This window comes from Canis lupus, chromosome 5, assembly GCF_011100685.1.
Source record: "Canis lupus familiaris isolate Mischka breed German Shepherd chromosome 5, alternate assembly UU_Cfam_GSD_1.0, whole genome shotgun sequence".
In the NCBI taxonomy this organism is placed as follows: Eukaryota; Metazoa; Chordata; class Mammalia; order Carnivora; family Canidae; genus Canis; species Canis lupus.
Window position 1 is genome coordinate 22,585,934 of NC_049226.1, and position 23,552 is coordinate 22,609,485.

At 37.9% G+C, this 23,552-nt stretch overlaps 1 protein-coding gene across 7 annotated transcripts in view; it reads left to right on the top strand.

Moving 5' to 3' along the window:
- The first annotated feature begins 3,281 nt into the window (after positions 1–3,281).
- RDX (radixin) overlaps positions 3,282–23,552 on the top strand; it is an 87,828-nt gene continuing 67,557 nt past the window's right edge. For 2 of the 7 annotated variants that reach the window (XM_038536238.1, XM_038536237.1), the window contains exons 1-2: positions 19,540–19,606; positions 20,272–20,341. In XM_038536238.1, the coding sequence (XP_038392166.1) occupies positions 20,330–20,341 (12 nt within the window). In that variant the 5' untranslated portion in view covers positions 19,540–19,606; positions 20,272–20,329. Of the gene's footprint in view, positions 3,362–3,939; positions 4,103–4,642; positions 4,662–12,475; positions 12,525–19,539; positions 19,607–20,271; positions 20,342–23,552 lie in introns of those variants that run through there. The other 5 variants (XM_038536232.1, XM_038536235.1, XM_038536233.1 and 2 more) reach the window with 5 other exon arrangements.

A 23,552-nucleotide genomic window follows, 5' to 3' on the forward strand; every position in this document is an offset into this window, starting at 1 on the left:
TATCAGTGGAATTCCAGAATTCAGAATTAGTCAATATGTTATGGTGGAGGGCAATAGGATTGTAGCATAGAAGAGTTAGTAATAGATTGTAATAGATAGCTTCCGTTCTTTTTTTTTTTTTTTTTTAAGATATATTTATTTGAGAGAGAGAGAGAAGCTCTCATGGCCCTGAGATCGTGACCTGAGCTGAAACCAAGAGTTGCTTAACTGACTATACCACCCTGGTGCCTCTGGTCTTTCTTTTTTACACATATTAGGTAGGTGCTATATAAAATTTTTGTAACTACTGATAATATCATCAGATTATTTTTCTGAAAAAATGTAGTTTCTGCAAACGTGTGAACTTTTCCCCTTGAAATCTGAAATGTTGGAATAAAACTGAGAAAGAAAAGTTTCAGTGGAATTGTTTATATTTCATTAAAGATGCATATATTTAGACATAAAGAACAAAACAAAAACAATGGTGTGTGTAGATGACATCTACAGTGAAGTTACCTAACCCCTAACCATAAGGTTCTGCTGGCTCAGTTCATCAGTTTTTCACAGAATAGACTCATACTTAGGAAACTGTGATTTTGCTGCTTTCTTGTCACTGATGGTACACACTGTAGTAAAACTAAAATATATTTTTTACACATGTAAATACAGAAAATACTGAAGAATAGAATGAAGGAAAAAAAATGTGTCTATGGAAAAGCACCCAGCTAACACACTGGGTTTCAATCTGACTCATTCTTCTAACACCTCATGCTTTTTTTTTTTTTTTTTTTTTTGAGAGATGGAGAGTGTGGGCATGAGGTGGAGGGGTGGGGGCGGGTGTGAGGGATGGAGGGAGAGGCACAATCTCAAACCGACTCCCATGCTGTGCGCAGAGCTGAACCTAGAGCCCAACAACCTGGAGATTGTGACCTGAGCAGAAACCAAGAGTTGGACGCCCAACTCAGTGAGCCATCCCAAGTGACCCCTTGTTGTTGTTTTTTAAACATACATGTGATCATACTGCATGGATGGTTTCATAACTGGTTCCCTCCTTCTAATGCTACAAAAAATATGCCATGATGTTATACACATGACACAAGCATTTAAGGTTGTTACCCAAAATGCTACAGAACATTTATAGCTACTTTTAAGCTATTTAGTTTCCATGTTTAATTTTTGCATCCTATAAATAATATTGTGATCTAGAGTTTATGAATAAAGCTTTTGCTCTATTTCAGATGATTTCATTCAGAAAGAATCCCAGATACGGGATTAGGGCTTACAAGAGGATGAACATTTTTATAGGTTGAATCACAGGTGCCAAATTGCTTTCTAAACACGTAGTTTCAGTCTACACCCCCACTCACCATGTCTGAGAGTACCCTTTTTATCTCACCAGCCTTGAATGTTATCTTTTACTTAAATATTTACCCATATGATAGCCAAATGAAATGCTACATTTTCTGGTCTGTTTGCTGTTGCAGAGTAGAGGATAAAATCAAGGCTTTGGAGTCAGACAGCTAGGTCTTGGTCATTGCTCTGCCACTTCCTGGCTGTGTTACAAAAATTACTTCTTTGAGGCTATTCACTGATTTAAAAAGTCAATGTTAATATTGACCCCAAATACAGGGTTATTGCACTTAATTATCAAAAGAGATGTGTGTGTAAAAGCCTGTTACCCTAGTGCCCAGCGTATGACAAACAATGGCCAATCTTTTGTTTCTCATTACAAAAGTATGCAAAATACATACTTTTGCTTGACTACCGTACTACCAGGAATTCACCTAATACTTTGACTATCTCTATGCGTGCAACTTGAGGTGGAAGGCTGAACAATTACCTGGCTAATCCTTGCACCCTGGGGAGAGTCAGGGAGTAATCTTTTAGTTAAGAAAAAGCACACACCTGGTTCCCATCCTTGAGGAATCTGCAACCTAAGACCTTTTAGCTCTAGGGGCCTTTAATTGTTCCGAGAGGTCTCAGAGGGCAATAGGGAAACTCACTAAAGCTCGGAGCTTAGCGAACCGAAGCCTGAGCTTAGTGAAAGTGATCTGGGGAGGGAGTTCCTGGAAAAGCTACTGTCTCAAGGAAGGCAAGTGCTAATGAGGCAGGAAGGATATGAATTACTTGTTCTGAGTGAAGCACACTCTTGAGATTTTGTTATTTGAATCTAAAAGTTCGTTCATAAAAGGCGAGCTGCATAAAGACAGCTGGGCCGATCTGGTTTAGTGCCCCGCGGTCCTTACAGGTGTGGTTATGAAGCAGGTGTTGCTTTGAATCCCAGCAGAAGGCACGAGGGAGAGCATGGGAGCGAGGCGTGGATGCGCCGACACGGACCGGGAAGAAGCCGGTCCAGCCCCGGGGGGACCCGTTTGTCCAACCTTCTCTAATTCTGCAATAACTTAGGTTCGGCTGCTCTCTGGGGGCCCTATTTCCAACTTTTTTCTTCTTGACCAACTCCTTCCAACTGCCTTTTTTTTTTTTTTTTTTTTTAAAGTAGCTGGTCATCACAACAACAAAAAATCATTAAATGTGCTTGCCTAAAGGACGCAGATTTGCACGATCGAGGTTTTTGGTGGAAGTATCCGAAAAAGCAAGTTTTTCCAGTTGGGTATAAACTGCTACAATCATTAAAAGTCCTCTGTGGCCAACACAAAAGCGTCTACGGCGGATCTTGTCTTCAGCTGAGCAGCCGAGGAGCAGCGCCCGGGCGGGCGGCGCGTCCCGGCGGAGGAGTCCCTGCTCGGCGGCGATGGAAACGCGCTCGGCGAGGGCTCCGGCACCGGCGGGAGTTTCGAGTTTCCACTGGCGGCGGGGGGGGGGGGGGGGGGGGCGCGGGGGAGGTGGCGACGGGCGCACAGCTAGCTCCGGGCGGGGCGCCCCGCTGCCCGGCCTGCCCGCGCCCCTCCGGAGGGGCTCCCCGCGGGGCTCCCGCGCCGCCGCCGGCCCTCGCGAGTCCCCAGCCCGCGCCGCGACCCCCGGCGACGCCGTGTGCGGAGGGGGAGGGGAGGGGAGGGGAGGGGAGGGGAGGGGAGGGGAGCGGAGGGGGCGGGGCGGCCCTCACGGCGCGGCGGCGGCGGCCCTCACGGCGGCGGCCCTCACGGCGGCGGCGGCGGCGGCGGCGGCGTGGGCGCTCAGGCCGCGGCGCGAGGCCGGCCGGCCGGCAGGGGGAGGCGGGGGGCGCGGGGCAGCCCCGCCTTTCCCCCGAGGAGCCGCCGGGCGGCCATATTGCGGAGCTGTCTGCGGCGGTGGCGGCGCCTCTCGTCTCCGGCGGCCCAGCGTCCCCCCACAGCCTCTCCCCGCCGGCCGCGGCCGCACGCCCGTCGCCGCCGCGCAGCGCCCCGGCCGCGCTCGGGGCGGGAAGCAGCCGCCTGTTCGCAGGGTAAGCCGCGGGCGCCCTCCCTTCCCCGCTGCCTCTCCCCGGCGGCGCCAAGTTGCGGCGGCCCGCGCTGCCCGGGGCCGCGCCGCGAGGGCCTGGCGCGCCTCTCGGTTGGCGCCGCGCTGGCCAGGCCGCCCTCCGGGGCCGGCGGCGGCGGCGCGCCCCGGAGCAGCCGCCGCGCGTGTGTGGCCGGGGTGGGCCCCGCACCCCCAGCCCCGCCGCCTGGGCGCGGCCCGGCCCTCGGGCGCCCTCAGCACCCGGCAGCGCGGGCAGAATTGCGTCTCGCGGGTAGGGGCGGGGGCGCGTTAGACCCCCCGGGCCGCAGACTGAAAGGAGGGGCGTGGAATTACTAGACAGCGCGCGTCCGCCCGAGAGCCGACCGCGACGTCGCGGTACGGGGTCCGGGGCGCGGAGCCGCCCCCACCCCCACCCCCCCCCCCCCGCGAGCAGGCCCGCTCGACCTGCCGCCGCCCCCGCCCCCGCTCCCGCCCCCGGGCGGCCCCGTGGGCTCGCCGCCTCCGACCCCGCCCGGGGCGACCACCTTACCGCCCCCCCCGCTCCGGGGAAGCCCCGGCAACTTCGCTTCCGGGCTGACTCTGCGAGAGGGGCGCTGCGTGCCTGGAGTTGTAGCGGGCGCGCCGCCTCCGACCCAGGTACGGCGGGGCTCTCGCCCTCCCCACATGTTGGCTGCGGGCTTATTTCTCCCCGCCGAGGAGTGCTGATGAATGAGGTGGGAGATGTGAGGTCAGTTTCGCCAGACGTCGATTTAAAAATAGAGTTGAGAATTCGTAGAGGACGTTTTCATCAGTCCCGTGGCACCAAGGCTATTTGATGCAAGTGTAAACGTCTACGATAATAAGGGTTTATTTGATAAAGGAACCGTTGGACGTCCACATTGCAATCTATTGTTTACAGAGCATACATTTTTTTTTTTTTTTTTTGGAGCGCTAAATACTCTTTTATATTTCAGATGGAGCTCTGAAGGAACAATTGCCCCGTTCACTTGTCTCCGTGGATAAATAATGGCCTAATCCATTTGCCAAAACAACATTATTAGATTTGAGAGGAGATTAATATCCAGGGTCGCACTTTTTTTTTTTTTTTAATGTTCAGAATTCCATTGCTTTCACCAGTGCGCTTTATCTCTCAGAGACTAATATGACAAAAATGTGACGAACGACAAGAGGTAGTACACTCCTTTTGAAGTTAATGGTATGCTGTAAAAAGGGTTGTACTTTTCTTTGCGTGATCACTTTTTTATGATGGAACTCAGCAAGCAGTTACTATACTAAGGAATGAATAGGTATGCTTTGGAATTCTTTAGTTTTATTTAAGTGAAGCAAAATTTGATCATCGCATTTAGAAATGTTGAATTCTTGCTGTTGTGGATTATACATTGTTTTGTTCACTCCTGTTTCCCTACACATGTAAGAGTGTGTAGGAGAGACTCAAATATTTGTGGGAAAAAATATAATTAATTCCGATGTGGGTAAAGTATGTTGAATCTGTCCTTTGTTTTAGACATTGTCTTGGCTTAACTGGAACTTAAAGTGATTATTGTTTTTCCTGTGGTAGTAAGAAATGACAGACTGCTCCTCTCCTTTGTGTCTCAGGGAGAGAACAGGGGTTGTTTCTTGTTTATGGCTTTTCCATTGCCAACAGCAGAATTTGATTTTATTATTCATTTTTATCTTTTGCAGGTTGTTGAAGTGCAAGTCTTTATATATTTTTATTTTTTTTTCTGTCTTTTAATATAATCTGTGCATAGTCTAATTAGAGTTTGAAATGTGGAATGATGGTGGGAGTCTTGTTTTTTCATCCATTTTTAACTTAATGCATTTTAACTTACGCCATTTAAAAATGGCAAATTTTAACCGATATTTCTCATAGACCAAGGCCTAAAAAAGTGTGTCCTGTGAGGATAGTAAAGACCGAGTTGTGCCAGGGGAACATACTTGATAGGGTAAAGCTAATATAATTTTATGCTAGTTCTGTGAATATAGGAACTCAAGGAAATCACTTTTTCTTGGGTGGCTTTGGCCTCCAGCAGACCAAAGCTAGTGGATGCTTCTTTACTCTGATGCTACCCCTGGGACTGGACTCAGTGGGACTGGATTGAATTGGAGTTATTATTGACTCCCCTACTAGGAGGTTATTTTAAGCCTCATAGTGTTGTTGCTGATGGCTAAAGTTCTCTGGGACCTTCCCTTATTTTTGCAGGTAGTGTACGCTCACCTCTTTGGTGATAGAAGTGGTTAGTTGGACCCCAGAGAGTTTCTTAGTTTCTAGTCTCTTTCACAGAATCCTGCCTTTCCTATTCATTTTTGTTCTTGCTATCTTTCTTAGTATTAATTTGTATTGAGCATATGTTTCAAACCATTTTTAAAGACTATAAAAGTAATACATTTTATGACGAACTAAAAAGAATCTAGAGAGATGTAAAGGGAAAATAAAGTCCTCTTCACTCCCCAGAACCCCCCTCTCAATCTCTTTCACTCTCATGTTTTTCATAGTTGATTGCTCTTAGTACTTCCTTCTTGTGTATAGAAAAATACCAGTACTTACACAAGAATAAGCATATACTTTTCATCTCATGTTTGCTTTTAAAGTCTATAAAAATATGGTTATTTTGTAACATACATTGAAAGAGTATTACTGTGTTAAACATTAATGTTTCTCAAATTTTTATCAGTTGAATGAAATCACACAATGTGATTTCCTATACTCTCAAAAGTGTGTTTATGTGCTTGTGCAAATTTTTTTGCTTAATGATTGAAGGTAAAGTTCACTTTTTATTTTCTCCCTAGAGCGTGGCATATAATTTTTAGTGAAAAAATGGTATCCTTTAAAAATATGTCTTTGCATTGGAAATTGTTTGAAAAGGAAATATAGTCCATATGATTTGCTTCTTTCCTCATTCCATTTAATACTGAACTCTAGCTTCAGCTTCCTGGAAAAGAGCAGTTCAGTCAGGTACTAGGTGAAGAGAATTTTTTTTTCTTTGAATAAGCAGTATGTATAGAAATGCTTGCATATTTACTAATTTAAAATTCTTAGTTTTATTTAATGATGTTATAAATTTGCAATGCATGTGTTTTGTTTTGTTTTTTCTATTGTAATATACATTAGTTACCCTATAACAGTAGAATTCTAAATTGCATTTTGCAGAAGTTATGTATACAAACAAGGTAATGACCCTTTTTTGTGTTTTGCTTTTACGTCAAGCAATCTAATGTAGATGAGTAGGAATGGTCAAGATATACTGGGTTATTTTTCTGCCTAACTTACATACATTTGAAATAAACCATTTTTGAGTTTTAGTCAACTTGATTTGCCTGAGAAAGATACTTTTTGCAGTTAGCTACTTAGAGGACAGGTCGACAAACTAGTTGGCAGGCCAAATTTGGCCTGCTTTCCTGATTTTGTAAATGAAGTTTTATTGGAGCACAGAAATCCCATTTGTTTACATACTGTATATGGCTGCTTTTGTGAGTTGTAATGTCAGAGGTCGTGTATTTTGCAAAACCTAAAGTATTCACTCTCTGGCCCTTTATGGAAAAAAGTTTGCCAACCACTGATACAGAGGCAAAAACATCTTGTTGAAAGAATGTCTTAGCTATGGTATCAAAGAGGGAGGTAGTGCATTGTTTTGTCTTTTCCCCCATGATTATAGAATTTATAAAGTTACAAATTTCAGTATCAGTAATTAGAACCGATAGTTTTTTCTGAGTTGTGGGTAGTCTCTGTGGGCTTTCAGGACCTTAAATGTTTCTTTTATTTGTGGAAAGTCGAAGGAAAAGAAGATTGGCTGTGGTGAAACTGTGAAGTGAACTATCTTTTTTCAAGGACTTCTATCACGTAAGATACTTTGGACACAATAATAGAAAATTATCACCCTGGCTTAAATAATGAGGAAATTTATAATCTTACATAATAAAGTCCAGAGGCTCAAGAATAGCTTGGTAATGACATGAAGGACTCCTCTTTACAGTTCTCTGCCCTGTGGTCTTCCCCATCAGCTTAATAGTAAGACTGTTTTCCTCTTGTTACAATCTGGCTGCAACAGGACTAGCATGCCATCCACATAACAGTATCCAAAGGAATGAGAAGGACTGTCTCCTTTCCAAAAGCCCCTCAGCAGATGTCTTCTTAGTCTCACAGGCTGGGGTTGGGATGCATTCCATACCTAACTAGTCACTGGTGAGGGTGATGGAATTGGCCTTTCTTATGATTCTGCCCCCACCAGATTGTTTTCCTTATTCCCAGTAGGTTGTATTCCGACCCAAAGTCATATCCAAGATTGATCTGTCATACATAATCTGGCATGAATATGAGTTCATACCTTCATGGGTACTAAATTTACTTAAATTACAAAATGAAAAGCATTGATTCCTGCTAAAATACTTCTCAGGCAGGGGTTGACAAACTGGCCCATGAACCAATTGCAGCCTATTCCCTGGTTTTATAAATAAAGTTTTGTTTTAAAGATTTTATTTATTTATTCATGAGAGAGAGAGTGAGAGCAAGAGCGAGAGAGAGCAAGAGAGAGAGAGAGAGGCAGAGACACAGGCAGAGGGAGGAGCAGGCTCCATGCAGGGAGCCCGATGTGGGACTCGATCCCGGGACTCCAGGATCATGCCCTGGGCTGAAGGCAGGAGCCAAACTGCTGAGCCACCCAGGGATCCCCTATAAATAAAGTTTTATTTGAACACATAGCACATTTGTTTACATATTATCTGTGGCTGCTTTCATGCTACAACAGAATCACAATGGAGGGATCCCTGGGTGGCGCAGCGGTTTGGCGCCTGCCTTTGGCCCAGGGCGCGATCCTGGAGACTCGGGATCGAATCCCACGTCGGGCTCCCGGTGCATGGAGCCCGCTTCTCCCTCTGCCTGTGTCTCTGCCTCTCTCTCTCTCTCTGTGACTATCATGAATAAATAAATAAAATCTTTAAAAAAAAAAAAAAAAAAAAAAAAAAAAAGAATCACAATGGAGACCATATAGCCTTGTAGAACCTAAGGCATTTATTAATCTGGCCCTTTAGGGAAAAAGTTTGCTGACTTTAAGATAACATACATACATTTATACTTCTGTACTGTATACTCTTTGTATTTGATGAGTAAGGTGTGACTGAGAAAGTCACACTAATGTGGAATATAGATGTGCTGTATTGTATACTATAAAGTTTGTTAACTATTTAAAATGTCTTGTATGTAGAAACAGGAGTTAATATTCAGTACAGCAGTGTTCTAAGCAGAGTCTTCTGTGATGTGAGTTCTGAGTATGTTTCCTGCTTTATTTTTTTTAATCTATTGTTTCTGTACGTTAACTAATAACCTTTCAATAAATTAACAGAGTAGGTGTTGTTTATAACCAAAAATCCTGGCTAGTGTGTGGAATGATACGGGCACAGGAGTGCAACAGAGAGACCCTTGATAAAAGGGGGGAATGGGTATATAGGATATTTCAGCCATGCTTAATTGAACCTGGAACCATTTGGCTTTTACTGAGTGTGTGGGATGGATTAAACTTTGCTAGCAGAAAAAAACAAAACAAAACCCCAAAAAACTTCACTAGCTATTATCAGGACTTCTATTTATTTAAGCCATTTGTAGACTCTAGACTTGGAGAAACTTATAAAATCTTAGTTTGGTATCAAGCAAAGTTGGCATATATACCTGAAGAGCTCATTACTTTCATCTAATCAACAACCGACATAATAATTATAGTTACTATTAAAAGTGTCAAATTATCTGGCCTTTAATTTGATTGTCAAATTAAATGAGATTATTAAAAGAGTCTTGAATAGAGATGATAGAGGCCTGAACTTGGGAAACCTAGTTAGGAGGATTTTCTTCTTCCCCATATTCATGTTTGCTTTCTCCTGTAGTGTCTTGCTTGGTCATTTTATAACGTAAATGAGAGGAAAATATTGCCCTTGACGATAATCAACAGAAAAAGTCAAATGAATATTACATGTAAACTTAATTCATCAACAAAATAAACAACAAGCTTCTGATGCCCTACTGTTGAGCCAGGCAGCATTCCAGTTTCTAAAAGGGAGATTTGAATATCTTGAAAATTAGAAGCTTAATGATAGAACTGCCCTATAGCCTTATTGACTGCATGAGAGAGTATTATCCAATTTAAGAGATATTTAAGAAAGATAATTATTTTATTTTGAAAATAAGCTACTATAGTGTCCTGTGTTTCAAAACCTATAAAACATAGAATTATTTGCAAGAATTCAGGTCATTTTAGTACTTTGCTTCTTTCCTGCTGCAAAAGTAACTTACATGAATCTGATTTTATATTTTTAAACACTATATTAGTTTTTGGTGGTTTCATAAGTGTAAAAAGTTGAACTGGATTTAGCATTCTTAGCTTTTAGCATTTTAAATTAATCATTGCAAATGGTAATGTATTATTTGTTTCTCTACTCATGTTGGAAACAATATAGATATGTTTCCTTTAAATTTACAGATTTCTTTAACAAGAGAATCTGAATTCAATGTAAAATTTTGTTTTTAATATTGCAGTTCTGCTTTATATTTAAGTGCTCGAATTTTGCTTTACATTTTCAGTAGCATGTACAAATTGCTCAAAATGTTGAGTATTTCATTTCCTTCAAAATATCCTTGTACAAAAATCACTTTCTACATAAGCAAGTACTTAATACCTTATTTGGAACTGCATATCAGCCTTACAGGAAATCCATTTACAGAGGTGATTATACCAGTACTTTTTTTTTCCCCCCCCAAGTAGTCTCCGCACTGGGTGTGGGCTTGAACTCACAACCCTGAGATCAAGACCTGAGCTGAGATCAAAAGTCAGATGCTTAACCAACTGAGCCACCCAGGCTCCCTGGGATTACACTGGGATTAAATGTGCACTTATAATATCTTTTGAGGTAGTCTTTTGACCTGAAGGTGATGGAAGAATGAATGTTAGTTTCTTCTTGATGGAAAGCTCTGGCAGTTTTTGAGATGAGCTTGCCTAGAATGATGTCAGAAAAGAAGTGGAATAGGGAAGTGAGAAGAGCCCCAAGACTAGGGTTTAAAAGAAACTTTGACTTGTTAATTAGCATTATTACTTTTTGGGCAAGTCACTTATCTGAATCTTAAATTCCTTATCAAAAGAATGAGGGATTGTGATACCTATCTTGGGCAGAGGGCAGAGGGTAGTTATAAAGATTAGGTAAATAGAGGTAAAGTGGCTGAAGAGTAAGTATTTTCAGGTACTTTCTTCATTCACTACCCTTGTCCTTGTTGTGGCCTTATTTCTTTATTTGCAAAAAGGAGCTGAAATATTTTGTCCTCTTTGCTTCACTTGGGGAGTGACATGGCATTATGTAGCTAAAGGTGCATTAATACTGCTATTAAATTCAATGTTAACACTGAGCTAAAAACACAATAAACATAGTTCTCTGTATAGTAGAAGTTTTAAGCCTGTGGGTCTGTGAACTTGGATAGGGAAAAAGATGCATCTTTTTTTTTACACATTTTCTTTCATTATTAATGTTGCCAACTGGTAAGATTAAGCAGTAGCAGAGACTGTTTCCAATAGAAATTGCAGATATTTTCATAATCTGTTACTATTACAGAAATAAACTCATCATTACTTACAAGTTTAATCATTAGATCCACTGGTAAATATTGTTACTTAAAGATTAATTAAAAAGTGCAGACACTACTATGTCATGAATTTGTGCTTTTTACATTTTGATAATTGCATTCCAATATTATTGGGTTTTTAATGCAATGTTAATGTATTTTATTTTGTGCATTTAAAAATGCTTTTCTAGGAAAGGCTTCAAGGCTTCACCAGAGGGGCTCATCCAGGGGTAAAATGATTAAGAACTTTTTTATTGTAGATATTGTTATTGTGTTGGTTTGACTGCCAGGGTTACCTTATTAATTCAGTTTATACTTCTCTTTGTTACACTGCTTCCAAATCCCCCAGTAAATTGGCAGGGGAATTCTTTTGTAACTTTTTGGTCTGTGGAGAAACCACAGTTGGTTCAAAGATTGCTTCTGTGTTTCAAAAGGCAGAAAAAAAAATTATAATCAGGGGTTGGGAGAAAAGGATATCTTAAGAGTAAAAGTAGGCATTGTGGTATAAATTATTGAAGCTTCGGTGTTGGCCCAGTATGGACTAGACTTAACACCTGTTTTACCACCTGGCAGGTGGGAAGAATCTTGTGCCACTGACTTAGTAGAGCTCAACGTTTTAAGTACGAAGTTGCTTTTCCATTGGTAGAAGTAGAGAGGAGTTTGTTTTAGGGCCACCCTCAGTTAAAGGACAAAAAAGAGAATATTTTATATAAATGCTTTGTCTGTGAACGTAGTATTTAGAGTATGTAACCATACAGTTAATTTTCTGGAAATAGGAAATGTGTTTGCTGGCAGCATCTTTTTAAAACTACTTTTTGAGTATGTCGCTGCCATGATTGCACTTCATTGCTTCTGGAGGAGTCAGTATGGCAAAGAGGTAGGGTAAGACCACTTTAAGAGATTTAGGAAGAGTAGAGAGGAGGGAGTAAATTCTTTCTCAGTGATTATGTATTATGCCAGTAGATGAGAGGAAAGTTGATTTTTATTATATATCTCTGATTATATAATGGTTAGGTGATTATATATAATTTTTTTTTTTTGGAGAAGAAAGAAAGGAAGCCACTGAAAGACTGATTTCAAGATGAATCAGTTAGAGATGAAAACCCAGGACATGTATCTTGGTATCTTAGCTTTATAGGTGACATTCTATTAAATTGTCCATTCTGGTACTAACAAATGTTTCAGGAAAAAACATCCTAATGCAATCATGGAAGGACTAGAAATATATTACTGAGGTTAAATAATAATATCATGATATAAATATTTTTCAATAATAACTAAATTGGGTAAAAACACTGCTGCATCCTAAAAATAATTTAAGATGGGATTCTTATATATGTCATATTATAAAATCTTATAAACTGAGATGTAACTGATGAATGGGAATATGTTATTTTATTTTTAAGATTTTATTTATTCATGAGACACAGAGAGAAAGAGAGAGACAGAGACACAGGCAGAGAGAGAAGCAGGCTCCATGCAGGGAGCCTGACGTGGGACTCGATCCCTGGTCTCCAGGATCAGGCCCTGGGCTGAAGGCAACGCTAAACCGGTGAGCCAACCCGGGCTGCCCGGGACTACGTTTTTAAAATTCTTATCTGATTTTTTAAATTAGGAACTTAACAAAAATAAGACCCTGATTAGTATTAGTGCCTAGTTCTATATATCAAGATGTAATTTGTAAAGGATACTTATGTTTTACATAGTTAAAACGAGTGGCTCCATAATCATTTATCCTAATGTAAATGTTGACACAGTTTGTCATAATACACAGAACATCTGCAATAGTCCATCATGCTGTCACATAGTTTGCATATTGTGATTTTAATCATTGGCTTTTATAATGAGTACTGCTGAGAATATCTTGCTACAGATTACTTTCGTATTTATTTCTTTGGGGTATATTCCAAAAGCAGAATTTCCGTTCAGAAAAAAGTTTGAGCTTTTGTTAATGTTGACAACTTATTTTTTTTTAATTTTTATTTATTTATGATAGTCACACACACAGAGAGAGAGGCAGAGACACAGGCAGAGGGAGAAGCAGGCTCCATGCACCGGGAGCCCGACGTGGGATTCGATCCCGGGTCTCCAGGATCGCGCCCTGGGCCACAGGCAGGCGCTAAACCGCTGCGCCACCCAGGGATCCCGACAACTTATTTTCTAGAAATATGGAGCCAATTTATGGTGCTACCAGCAGTATTTATCTGCTTATTTAGCAACATTGCTTTATCAGTACTGGCATGTATACTTAATAATTATTTTGCTAGTTTAATAAGTATATCATCAGTATTACCTTAAAGCCATTTCAATTTGTGGTTTTAATCAGTAGCACATCGTTAGTTTTGTAAAGAGTTTGTAGAGTGCCTTTTAACCGTTTACTGAGTGGGGGTCTGAGTGATATATTTATATATTATTTTTTCCATAGTAACTTTTTGTTATGACTCTTGGATATTTTTCTATTTTATTACTTTTATTTTGCTATTTATTTTGTTCTATGGGTGTAAGGATTTTAAATAAAATATGTTAATCTGTTTTCATCAACATATCTTTCCTAGTCAATCTTTTCCTCCAAAATTAGAATTTTTTAAAAAGTCTCTTTTTAAAAAAAGTTTCACCTACTTAGATTTTATTAAATGTTATGGTGAAATTATAGGTCTGACTTCAGTTTATTAGAATAATTTTATTCTTTCATTTTAAAGAATTCTTATTACAAAAACTATTTTCACTTTAGAAATTTACAGGTTCATATTAATGCACAAGGACTCCACATTTGGAGTATAGTCATAGTGGTCTTTCCACTTATACTTTTAAAAAAGAAGTGTGACAATATTGTATGTGTGGTTTTATAACCTGCCTTTTCAGCAGTTTGTGAATATTCTGCGTGTCATTTCATATTTTTCCGTGACATTCTGATAGGTCACACTGAGGTCTAACGGAGCCTCCAGGTGTACCATGGTTCATCTAATGAGATGGACACTAATGTCTCCGTGCTGCATACACTTCTGTAAATAACACTCTAGAATCTTGGTACACATTTGTTATTTGGGTAAATTTCCACAAGTGAAATTATTCAGCACTTTTTAATTAATTGATTGATTTTTAGGACTTCATTTTTTAAAGATGTATTTATTCATGGGAGACACAGAAAGAGGCAGAGATGTAGGCAGAGGGAGAAGCAGGCCCCGTGCAGGGAGCCCAATGTGGGACTCGATCCCGGGACTCTGGGATCACGCCCTGAGCCAAAGGTAGCTACTCAACCGCTGAGCCACCCAGGCGTCCCTAGTTAGCACTTTTTGAATATCAAATAGAGAAAGACAGGTGGATGTATGGTAGAGTTCTGGACTCGAGGGTAGGCATCAAAGACTGTTGGGCCAAAGATTACTGTGTGACTAAGAACAAGATATTTTCATGCAGTTGACTTTGTTTCCTCAACTATCAGGTAGCCTGACTATAAGATCACTATAATGTGACCTCGTCTTGTCTCCTTGGATTTTTTGTTAATAGAGAATTAATGTATCAAAGCATGCATCTGTGGAGTCTTCTGTAAGTACAGGGCATTGTTGTTGAGTAATAATACTGTGTTCAGCTGGTAAATAAAGAGGTAGAACCTTAATCTTCTCAGATATTTGTAATTAACTGAAATAAAACAAGGTGGTGACTAACCTGACTTCTAAGAGGGAAACACTGGTCTGAAAACATGCAGTTTAGAAGCCTCTTTTAGAAGTCTACCATATATCCTTATCCCCACTCCCTACAGTTCATGTAGATGAGTTGTTGGAGATTTTAAAAGCTTAGTTCATTTGTGTAAAACCTGGTTTTGTATGTGTTGGCATATGATAAATTTATTTTATGTTTGCAGAGCTCTCTTATTAAACCTAAAACTTGGGCAGCCCCGGTAGTGCAGCGGTTTAGTGCCGCCTGCAGCCTAGGGCGTGATCCTGGAGACCTTGGATCGAGTCCCACATCAGGCTCCCTGCATGGAGCCTGCTTCTCCCTCTGCCTGTGTCTCTGCCTCTCTTTCTCTGTCTCTCTCTGTGCGTGTCTCTCATGAATAAATAAATAAAATCTTAAAAAAAACATATTAAATAGTATAGGATTAAGTTTTTAAAACAAAGCAAATTCTTCTTTAAAAATTTTTAGAAATAAAAATATGTAAATACTGAAATGCTGAATTATTGAGGTAAAACATTAAAAACAACTGAAGAGAATTAGTGATTGGAGGAATGTTGTACAGAGAGATAAAGAGATGGAAAATATGAAAAAGTAGATACAGAGTTTAGAGAATAAAAAATGCAGTATGTATGCGGTGAGAATTGCCAAATGAAAAGAGAGAATGAGAGCAACAATGGCTAATAATTTTCCAGAATTTAAGAAAAGCATGAGTCTTCAGAATAAGGAAGCTTAACCAAAAGCTGAACAAGATAAATAAAAGCAAATCTGAAGAACACCCCAAAAAAATTCCTTGAAGGAAAGCAGAGAGAAAAGCAGATTATTTCAGAGAAATGAGTTAGATTGACAGTAGACTTCTCATCAGCAGTAACAGATGCCAGAAAAATAATGTCCTCCAAATGCTGAGGGAGTAACAGCCAATTTAGAATTTCACATGCAATTAAATTATTACTTAATGGAAAGAAGGAAGTATTCACTGGAGGAATATAACAGTTGTAAACTTACACTCACCTAATAGCATAGCCTAAAAATATAAATTGAAAACTAGTAATTTATAAGAAATTAACATCCACAATCATGCTTGGGAAAATTTAATACATTTTTTTTCTCAAATTGCTTAAGTAGACTAAAATGAGCAACAGTAGGGAAACTAAACAAAACATTTAATACTTCAACTGGCTTGATCTAAGTAAGTTATCAAATACAAAACATACATTATTGTTATTTATAGCCAGAACAGTTAGAAATGAAATTAAACTGACCAAGTACTAAACATAAGGAAGTCTGAATGAATTCTCTGGCTGTGGTATAGAAAAGTTAGAAATAAATAAGAAGGGACATGTGGGTGGCTCAATGATTGAGCTTCTGCTTTCGGCTCAGGACCTGATCCTGGAGTCCCACATCAGGCTCCGTGCATGGCGCCTGCTTCTCCTTCCTCTGCCTGTGTCTCTCCTCTCTGTGTCTGTTGTGAATAAGTAAATAAAATCTTAAAAAAAAAAAAAAAAAGTAAGAAAAAGTGGGGCACCTGGGTGGCTCAATCCATTAAGGATCTGCTTTCAGCTCAGGACATGATCCCGGGGTCCTAGGATTGAGTCCTGTCTTGGACTCCATGCTCAGCAGGGAGTCTGCCTCTCCCTCTCTCTCTCCCTCTGTGATCTTTTTCTCCATAAATAAACAAACAAACAAACACACTTTGCTCCCAGACTGTAGTAACCATTCCTTTTGAAAAAGAAAAAAAAACTCAGTCATGATCAGGGATCAAAATTGGAAATGGAAACCTCTAGAGCCAATGAAAAAACTGCATATGAAAACCTGTATGTGAAACCACTAAAAGTAATACTTAGAAAAATGGTGTTGTTATTTAAAATTTAATTTTATTTAAATTTAGTTAATTAACATATATAGTATTAGTTTCAGAGGTTGAGTTTAGTGATTCATCAGTTGCATTTAACACCTAGTGCTCTTCATTCTCTTGTTTCCTTGTTGCCCATCACCCAGTTATCCTGTCACCCCACCTACCTCCTCTCCAGCAACCCTTAGTTTGTTTCCTGTAGTTAAGAATCTCTTATGGTTTGTCCCCTCCCAATTCATCTTTTTTTATTTTTCCCTCCTTTCTCCTATGATCTTCTGTTTTGTTTCTTAAATTCCACATGAGTGAAATCATTGTCTTTCTCTGATTGACTTATTTTGCTTAGAAAAATGGTATGATTTTGAATAGAAGTCCAGACATTAAAAAAAAAAAAATCCCCAGAAAAGGAGATTTATATTTGTGTTTTTAGGAACTCTCTTATGACTTTGTTCTTTTTCTTGGGCTTGAAAGTACTATTTAAGACAGGCATATGGACCTGAAATGCCTTTAGTACATGTGGGTTTGGAAAGCTCTCACAGTCCATTTGGTAAGTGTTTTAAACATTAAAACAGAGGCAAATCTAGAAAATCTGGTTTTAAAAAAAAACAATACACTGGTTACACTATAGAACTAAAATATATTCCTTTTTTTTTAAACCTATTAAAACTTTATTAGGCCTGCTATGAGTTTTTATGAAAAATTATGTAAATCACAATAGATTTCAAGTTGTGTGAGGACAGATACATTTTTGTGTTATGCCTAAGTGTAAAAAAATTAAAGTTAAAAATTTTAGCATCGAATATATAAAAGGTAGTTTAAACACAGAATTTTTAGGTGGAAAATAAATATTTAAAAAATTTTAAGGAAAACTTCTATTTGGAATCAGGCATGGTTAAGATGTCTCTCCTATTCTCCCATTTGACACTGCTGTTTGTCTCCTTTCAATATTCCAGAACATCCATTGTTAGATGGTCTAAACCAGGTTGACGCATGGCATGTAAATTCCTGGCTTGTATTGAAATAATTTCCATCAAATGATTCTTTGACATATATTTTTTAAATTGTAAAATGTTATTTTTAAAAATATTTTTTAATAATAAATTTATTTTTTATTGGTGTTCGATTTATCAACATACAGAATAACACCCAGTGCTCATCCCATCAAGTGCTCCCCTCAGTGCCCGTCACCCTAAAATATATTCCAACAGTACAAATAGGAAAAAAACTTCCCAGTGTTTTTATATGAATAGATGGTGTGGTTTGGGATAAAAATTTTAGTAATAGTATTATATATTGATTCAAAAAGTGCTTGTATAATCTGTCTCATTTGTGTGAGGATTTTTAAAGAAATTCTATGTTCTATGAAAATCAAAAAATATTTCAATATTTTATAGATCATGTGTTTTTAGTATTTAAGTATACTAATGTTATAAATACATACTTGATTACCTTATATATTCAAATGATAAAGATTATTTTTAAATATTCTCGACAAAATAGGATACTTTATATATGGAGTTGCCTTATACTTGGACGTACTCAGTTTATGACCTTGATGCACATACTAGAAAAGAAAACAAATTGGGAATTACCTAAAGTTTTAATTTTAGGGATTAGAAAATGAGCCACAGAGTAAAGCCAACTAACGAAATGAAAAGTGATGAGGAAAGAGAAATTAACAAAAAAAGAACAAAAAAGAAACAGAAGATCAACGAAACTAAAAGCTGGCTTTTAAACCAATAAACTGGGGATCCCTGGGTGGCTCAGCAGTTTAGTGCCTGCCTTCTGCCCAGAACGCCGCGTGATCCTGGAGTCCCGGGATCGAGTCCCACATCGGGCTCCCCGCATGGAGCCTGCTTCTCCCTCTGCCTGTGTCTCTGCCTCTCTCTCAGTCTGTCTCTCATGAATAAATAAATAAAATCTTAAAAAAAATAAACTAAGCAAACTTCTGGCAAGATTAACAAGCAAAAGAGAAGGTAACATTTAATAGTATTAGGAATGAAGAGAGGATCATAACTGCTAATAGATATAAAAAAAATCACGAGGGAATACTATGATAACTTTCTAGAAATATGCACCAAGACTTGTAGAAAATTAGATTTGGGTAGAGATTTAAATGTTTCAGCCATGTTACATCTGAAATAATGTAGACATTGAGTAAGGCAAGTTAACCAAGCAAGTTCAGATACAGATTTGGGAATTACTAACTTATAAATGATGTGAAAAGCAGGTCAGTTTTGAGGATGTTTTAAGACCTGAAGTGATAAGGATCTGAACTAAGGCAGTAGCGGGATGAAAAGAGGATATAGAATGAAAAGATTAGGTCTGAAGTACATTTAGGTTTCTGAAAGTAGGTGACTGTGTGGAGGAAGTATTAACATTTCCTAGGTAAGAGTTAGGGAAGTGAATTTCATAGTTGAATTATTAGATAAAAACTATCTCAGATAGAAGTTCCTTTTAAAGAGAGGTTTATTGACACATAATTGAGCAAAATTTAGGGAAACGACCTTTGATGTTTATTTTTTTTATATTTTATTTAAAGTTAATTTGCCAACATAGAGTATAACAACTCATCTCATCATGTACCCTCCTTAATGCCCATCACCCAGTTACCCCATCCCTCCACCGACCTCTCCTTCTGCAATGGCTTGCTTGTTTCCCAGAATTCGGAGTCTCTCATAATTTGTCTTTTTTTTTTTTTTTTTTTGACTTGGAAAATTTTCGGGTTTATTGTAGCATATTAAGAAAGCAATTGATACTGTAGTTTTAAAACAAAATTGTGTATTGATTTAGTTGATGCTGCTATAATGGATGAATTTTCTTGGCAGAGATAGTATCAATGGAAGCTGATTTTCAAATAATAATTGAATATACCTCCCTGAAGGTTTTCAAATTGGAATAATATATCATTTTTTTTCTGGACAACTAATAATGATTAAAAATGTTAGATCTTTTGGTTGGTTGGTTAGATGTTTTTAAGAACATTTACCCTAAAACAGTATAGCATGACGGTTTTCTTGGATTAGGATTCACTTCTTTTGCTTTACAGGGAGAAGATAAAGTTTAACATTGGTCTCAAAGACAACTAAATTTCAGTAAAGGCCACCAACTTGCTGGTGAGTAATATGCAGACTGCTAGTATGTAGTCTGTGGCTGTTTAATACACCATAGATAAACTACTCAGTATATTTTTACTGAGATTTTTAAACTTTCAAGAAGAAAATAATTTTCTTTAAAAAGTTATCTTTTTAGAGTTTACGTTATAATTTCCTTTGTCTTTGGCAGTGCAAAAAAAAGAAAGGTTGAAAGTGTTCTTGAGTTCATCTCTTTAGAATTTGAATCTATATCTTCCACTTTACTATCCCTCTGTCTCCTAGGCTGGGTGTAGAGGTGAACTGGACGCAGCCAGAGACAGCATTTAGGTCCTTAGTGGTCTTGCTTCCCTGCTATGCATGGTCTCTGAGTAAATCAAAACTTTCGGTTGGTGATCAGTATGCATTAGATTATGTTGTTTGATATGTGTGCTATTTTAAATCACAGCTGATATGTGTGCTATTTTAAATCACAGCTATAAATATTTTTAGAGAAGGTGAAATGATAGTAAAAGAACATTGAAGATTGGAGTAAGAGAATTCTGTTACTTTATTTTAATTTTTTTTTTAGAGAGCTTTGTGTTAAACTCAGTTTAAAGTGTTTTTTTTATTCTATATAAATTACATTAAAATCAAGACATTATACAAAAGTAATAGATCCATTATGCTTTTTTTTTCTTTAACTGAAGGTGACATCAGAATTCATAAAAGTCAATTTTTAAAGAAGGTGACAAAAAGAGAAGGAAAATGCCGAAACCAGTAAGTGTATTTTACTTTTACCACTTCTTAATAAAATATCAGGAGCATTAAATTTCTTTTGGAACAAGGCAAAATGTTATGGTAGAGTCATTGGGAAGAAAAAGACACTGATAACTGCTGTTGCTTGTTCTTGATTAATGTAGCTTCAGCAAACTACTATGTAAGCCAGTAGAGAAGAGGTATAGCTTACATTGCAGTTAAGATGAAAATTCATGGGTTCTGGACCCAAACTGTCTCAGTCCATATCCTGGCTCTGCTGCTTACCCTCTGTGACTTCAGTTAGGTTACTTTAGACTCTCCAATTCTTAATTTCTTTCTATAAAAAGTAGAGATGTAATTAGTTGCTTACTTAGAGGGGTTTGGTGAGAGTTAGAAGAACTCGGTACACATTCAGTGCTTAGTAAATAGTAACTTCTTGTTAGATGGGAGGAATTAATGAAAAGTTGGAAGGATCCATGCATTAATTTTCTCATAATTCTAGCTTTGATTCTACTGCTACCAATGCTCATATAGTTTTCTATTTTTTTAAATTTTAGGGTGTATATATGATTTTACTTAGTTTTATAATTATATAGTTCTTGACGTTTATTTTTCTTCTCTTGGCATAAATGTTTTTACTTCATCTAACAAAATTGGGATTTTTTTTCAATATTTCTTTTGGCCAATTACCTTTTTAAGCAAATCATTGGTTAATAGCTATTGGAGGTTTCTGGCTGGCATGAATATCTCTTTGGAATTACTTTAAGGACTCAACAGGTAGGTAACAAAGTATGAATTTGCATTGTTGGAAGGAGAGAAGAATAAGAAGAAATAAAAGGCATTAACATCAGACAGGAAGAAGTAAATTTTCCTGTTTGCAGATGACATGATTGTTTATGCAGAAAATCTTCAAGAATCTAGAAACAGCTACTAGAACTATAACTGATTTAGCGAGATTGTTGGACCCAAGGTTATATTTTTTAAAATCCATGACCTTTCTTATATACTAGTAGCAAAATTTGAAAAATAAAGTAAAAATGTCTATTTGTAACAGCATCAAAGATATAAAATACTTAGGAATAAATTTACAGAAGCTATATAAAATCTCTACACTGAAAACTTGTGAGAAATTCAAGACCTAAATATATGGGATAATATTCTGTAATGTTAATAGATATGTCTAGAAAATATTAAGGTGTCACTCCTACACAAATGTAATGGTAGATTGAATGCAATTACTAGCAGTTTCTTTGGCTAACATGGATGAGCTGATTGTAAAATGTCTATAGAACTTCCAGAATTTGGGATCCCTGGGTGGCGCAGCGGTTTGGCGCTTGCCTTTGGCTCAGGGCGCGATCCTGGAGACCCGGGATCGAATCCCACATCGGGCTTCCGGTTCATGGAGCCTGCTTTTCTCTCTGCCTGTGTCTCTGCCTCTCTCTCTCTCTCTCTCTCTCTGTGTGACTATCATAAATAAATTAAAAAAAAAAAAAAAAAAGAACTTCCAGAATTTATATGGCATAGCTAAAGCAATTTTTATAAAGAAGAAAGTTGGAACACTTTCTTCTTTGAAAGTGTGAAGTGTGAAGAAAGTTCACACTTCTGGATTTTAAGACTTCTTCGTAAGCTAGAAGAATAAGACAATGTGGTATTGGTGAAAGGACAGATAAAATAGAATTGGTGGAACAAAAATATAACTACACATATGCATTCATTAGATTTTTGACAAGATTTTCACACAATTCAATGGGGAAATAAAGTTCTTTCTAACATATAGTGTTGGAACAAAGGGTTATCCGTAGAGAAGAACATGAATATTGACACTTATCTCACAATTTACACACAAAATTAACTTTAAGTGGAGCATAGAATAAATACAAAAGCCCAAAATATAAAATTGCTAGAAAACATAAGAAAACATTTGTGACACTGGGATAGGCAGTTTCTTAGATAACATATAGAAAGTTTGAACTATTAAAAAAAAAACACATTGGATTTTATCAGAATTAAAAACTTTTGTTCTTGAAAGACAGCAATAAAAAAATGAAAAGATAAAACAGAATGGGAGAAAGTAATTGCAAGATAAAGTTCTTCTGGAACACAGTAAGATAACCCAATTTTTTAAAAATGGGCAAAAACTTTTAACAGATACTTCAAAAAACGTATTAATAACTAGCAGACACATGAAAAGATCCTCTATATCTTTCATTACAGAGAAACAAAACTACAATGAGTTGCCATTTTATAGTCACCTTAAGGGCTAAAATTAAAAGATTGATAATATCAAGTGTTGGTAAGGATGAGAAGCAACCAGAACTGTTGATATTTCTGATAGGAACATGAAACTTTACAATTACTTTGGAAAACTTACTATAATCAAGTGTAAAACATTTATTATTCCTTACAGTAAGGATTCAAAATTGTATATGCAGTTGGATATAAATTATATATTATTAACTAATAAAATTCTGGAAGAAAACATGTTGTTAATAGTAATATACTTTTATCTTGTAAATTTCTTAGGTCAGGATATAATTAGCCCCCCCTTACCTGCCCCTCTGCAAAAGAGAAAAGAGTCTGATTTTTCAAAACAGAAAGCTTGGAGAAATTTGATTTCCATGTTTTGTTTATTTTTCACTGATCCTATTGGCTCAGCTTCATACTTACTAGATATGTAATCTTGGTCAAGTTTTTAAGTTATAACGTAAAGGTGATTTAATAAGTGCTTTGATTACCCTTAATATATCAGGGTATTATTATTGCTAGGAAGAAATGAAAAAGCTCTAAAAGTTGTATTATAGTGCTTTTTTATTAAAAATTATAAGTAATATTTGTATTTTTATTTATGTTAATATCTAATAAGGTTATTGTATTTAAATGAATTACTATTTTAAGTTTCTCAGTTTTAATTTCTAATGTGGTAAATGTAGATAGATAAGCCACAAAAACTTTTGGGGGTGTTTGGTAATTTTTTTTTTTTAAGATTTTATTTATTTATTCATGAGAGACACACAGAGGCAGAGACACAGGCAGAGGGAGAAGCAGGCTCTGTACAGGGAGCCCGATGTGGGACTCAATCCTGGGACTCCAATATCACGCCCTGGGCCAAAGGCAGGCGCTAAACCGCTGAGCCACCCAGGGATCCCCTATGCTTGGTAATTTTTAAGTGTGTAAAGAGATGGTGAGACCAAGAAGTTTGAGAACTTCTGGCCTAGAGGATTATTATTATCTC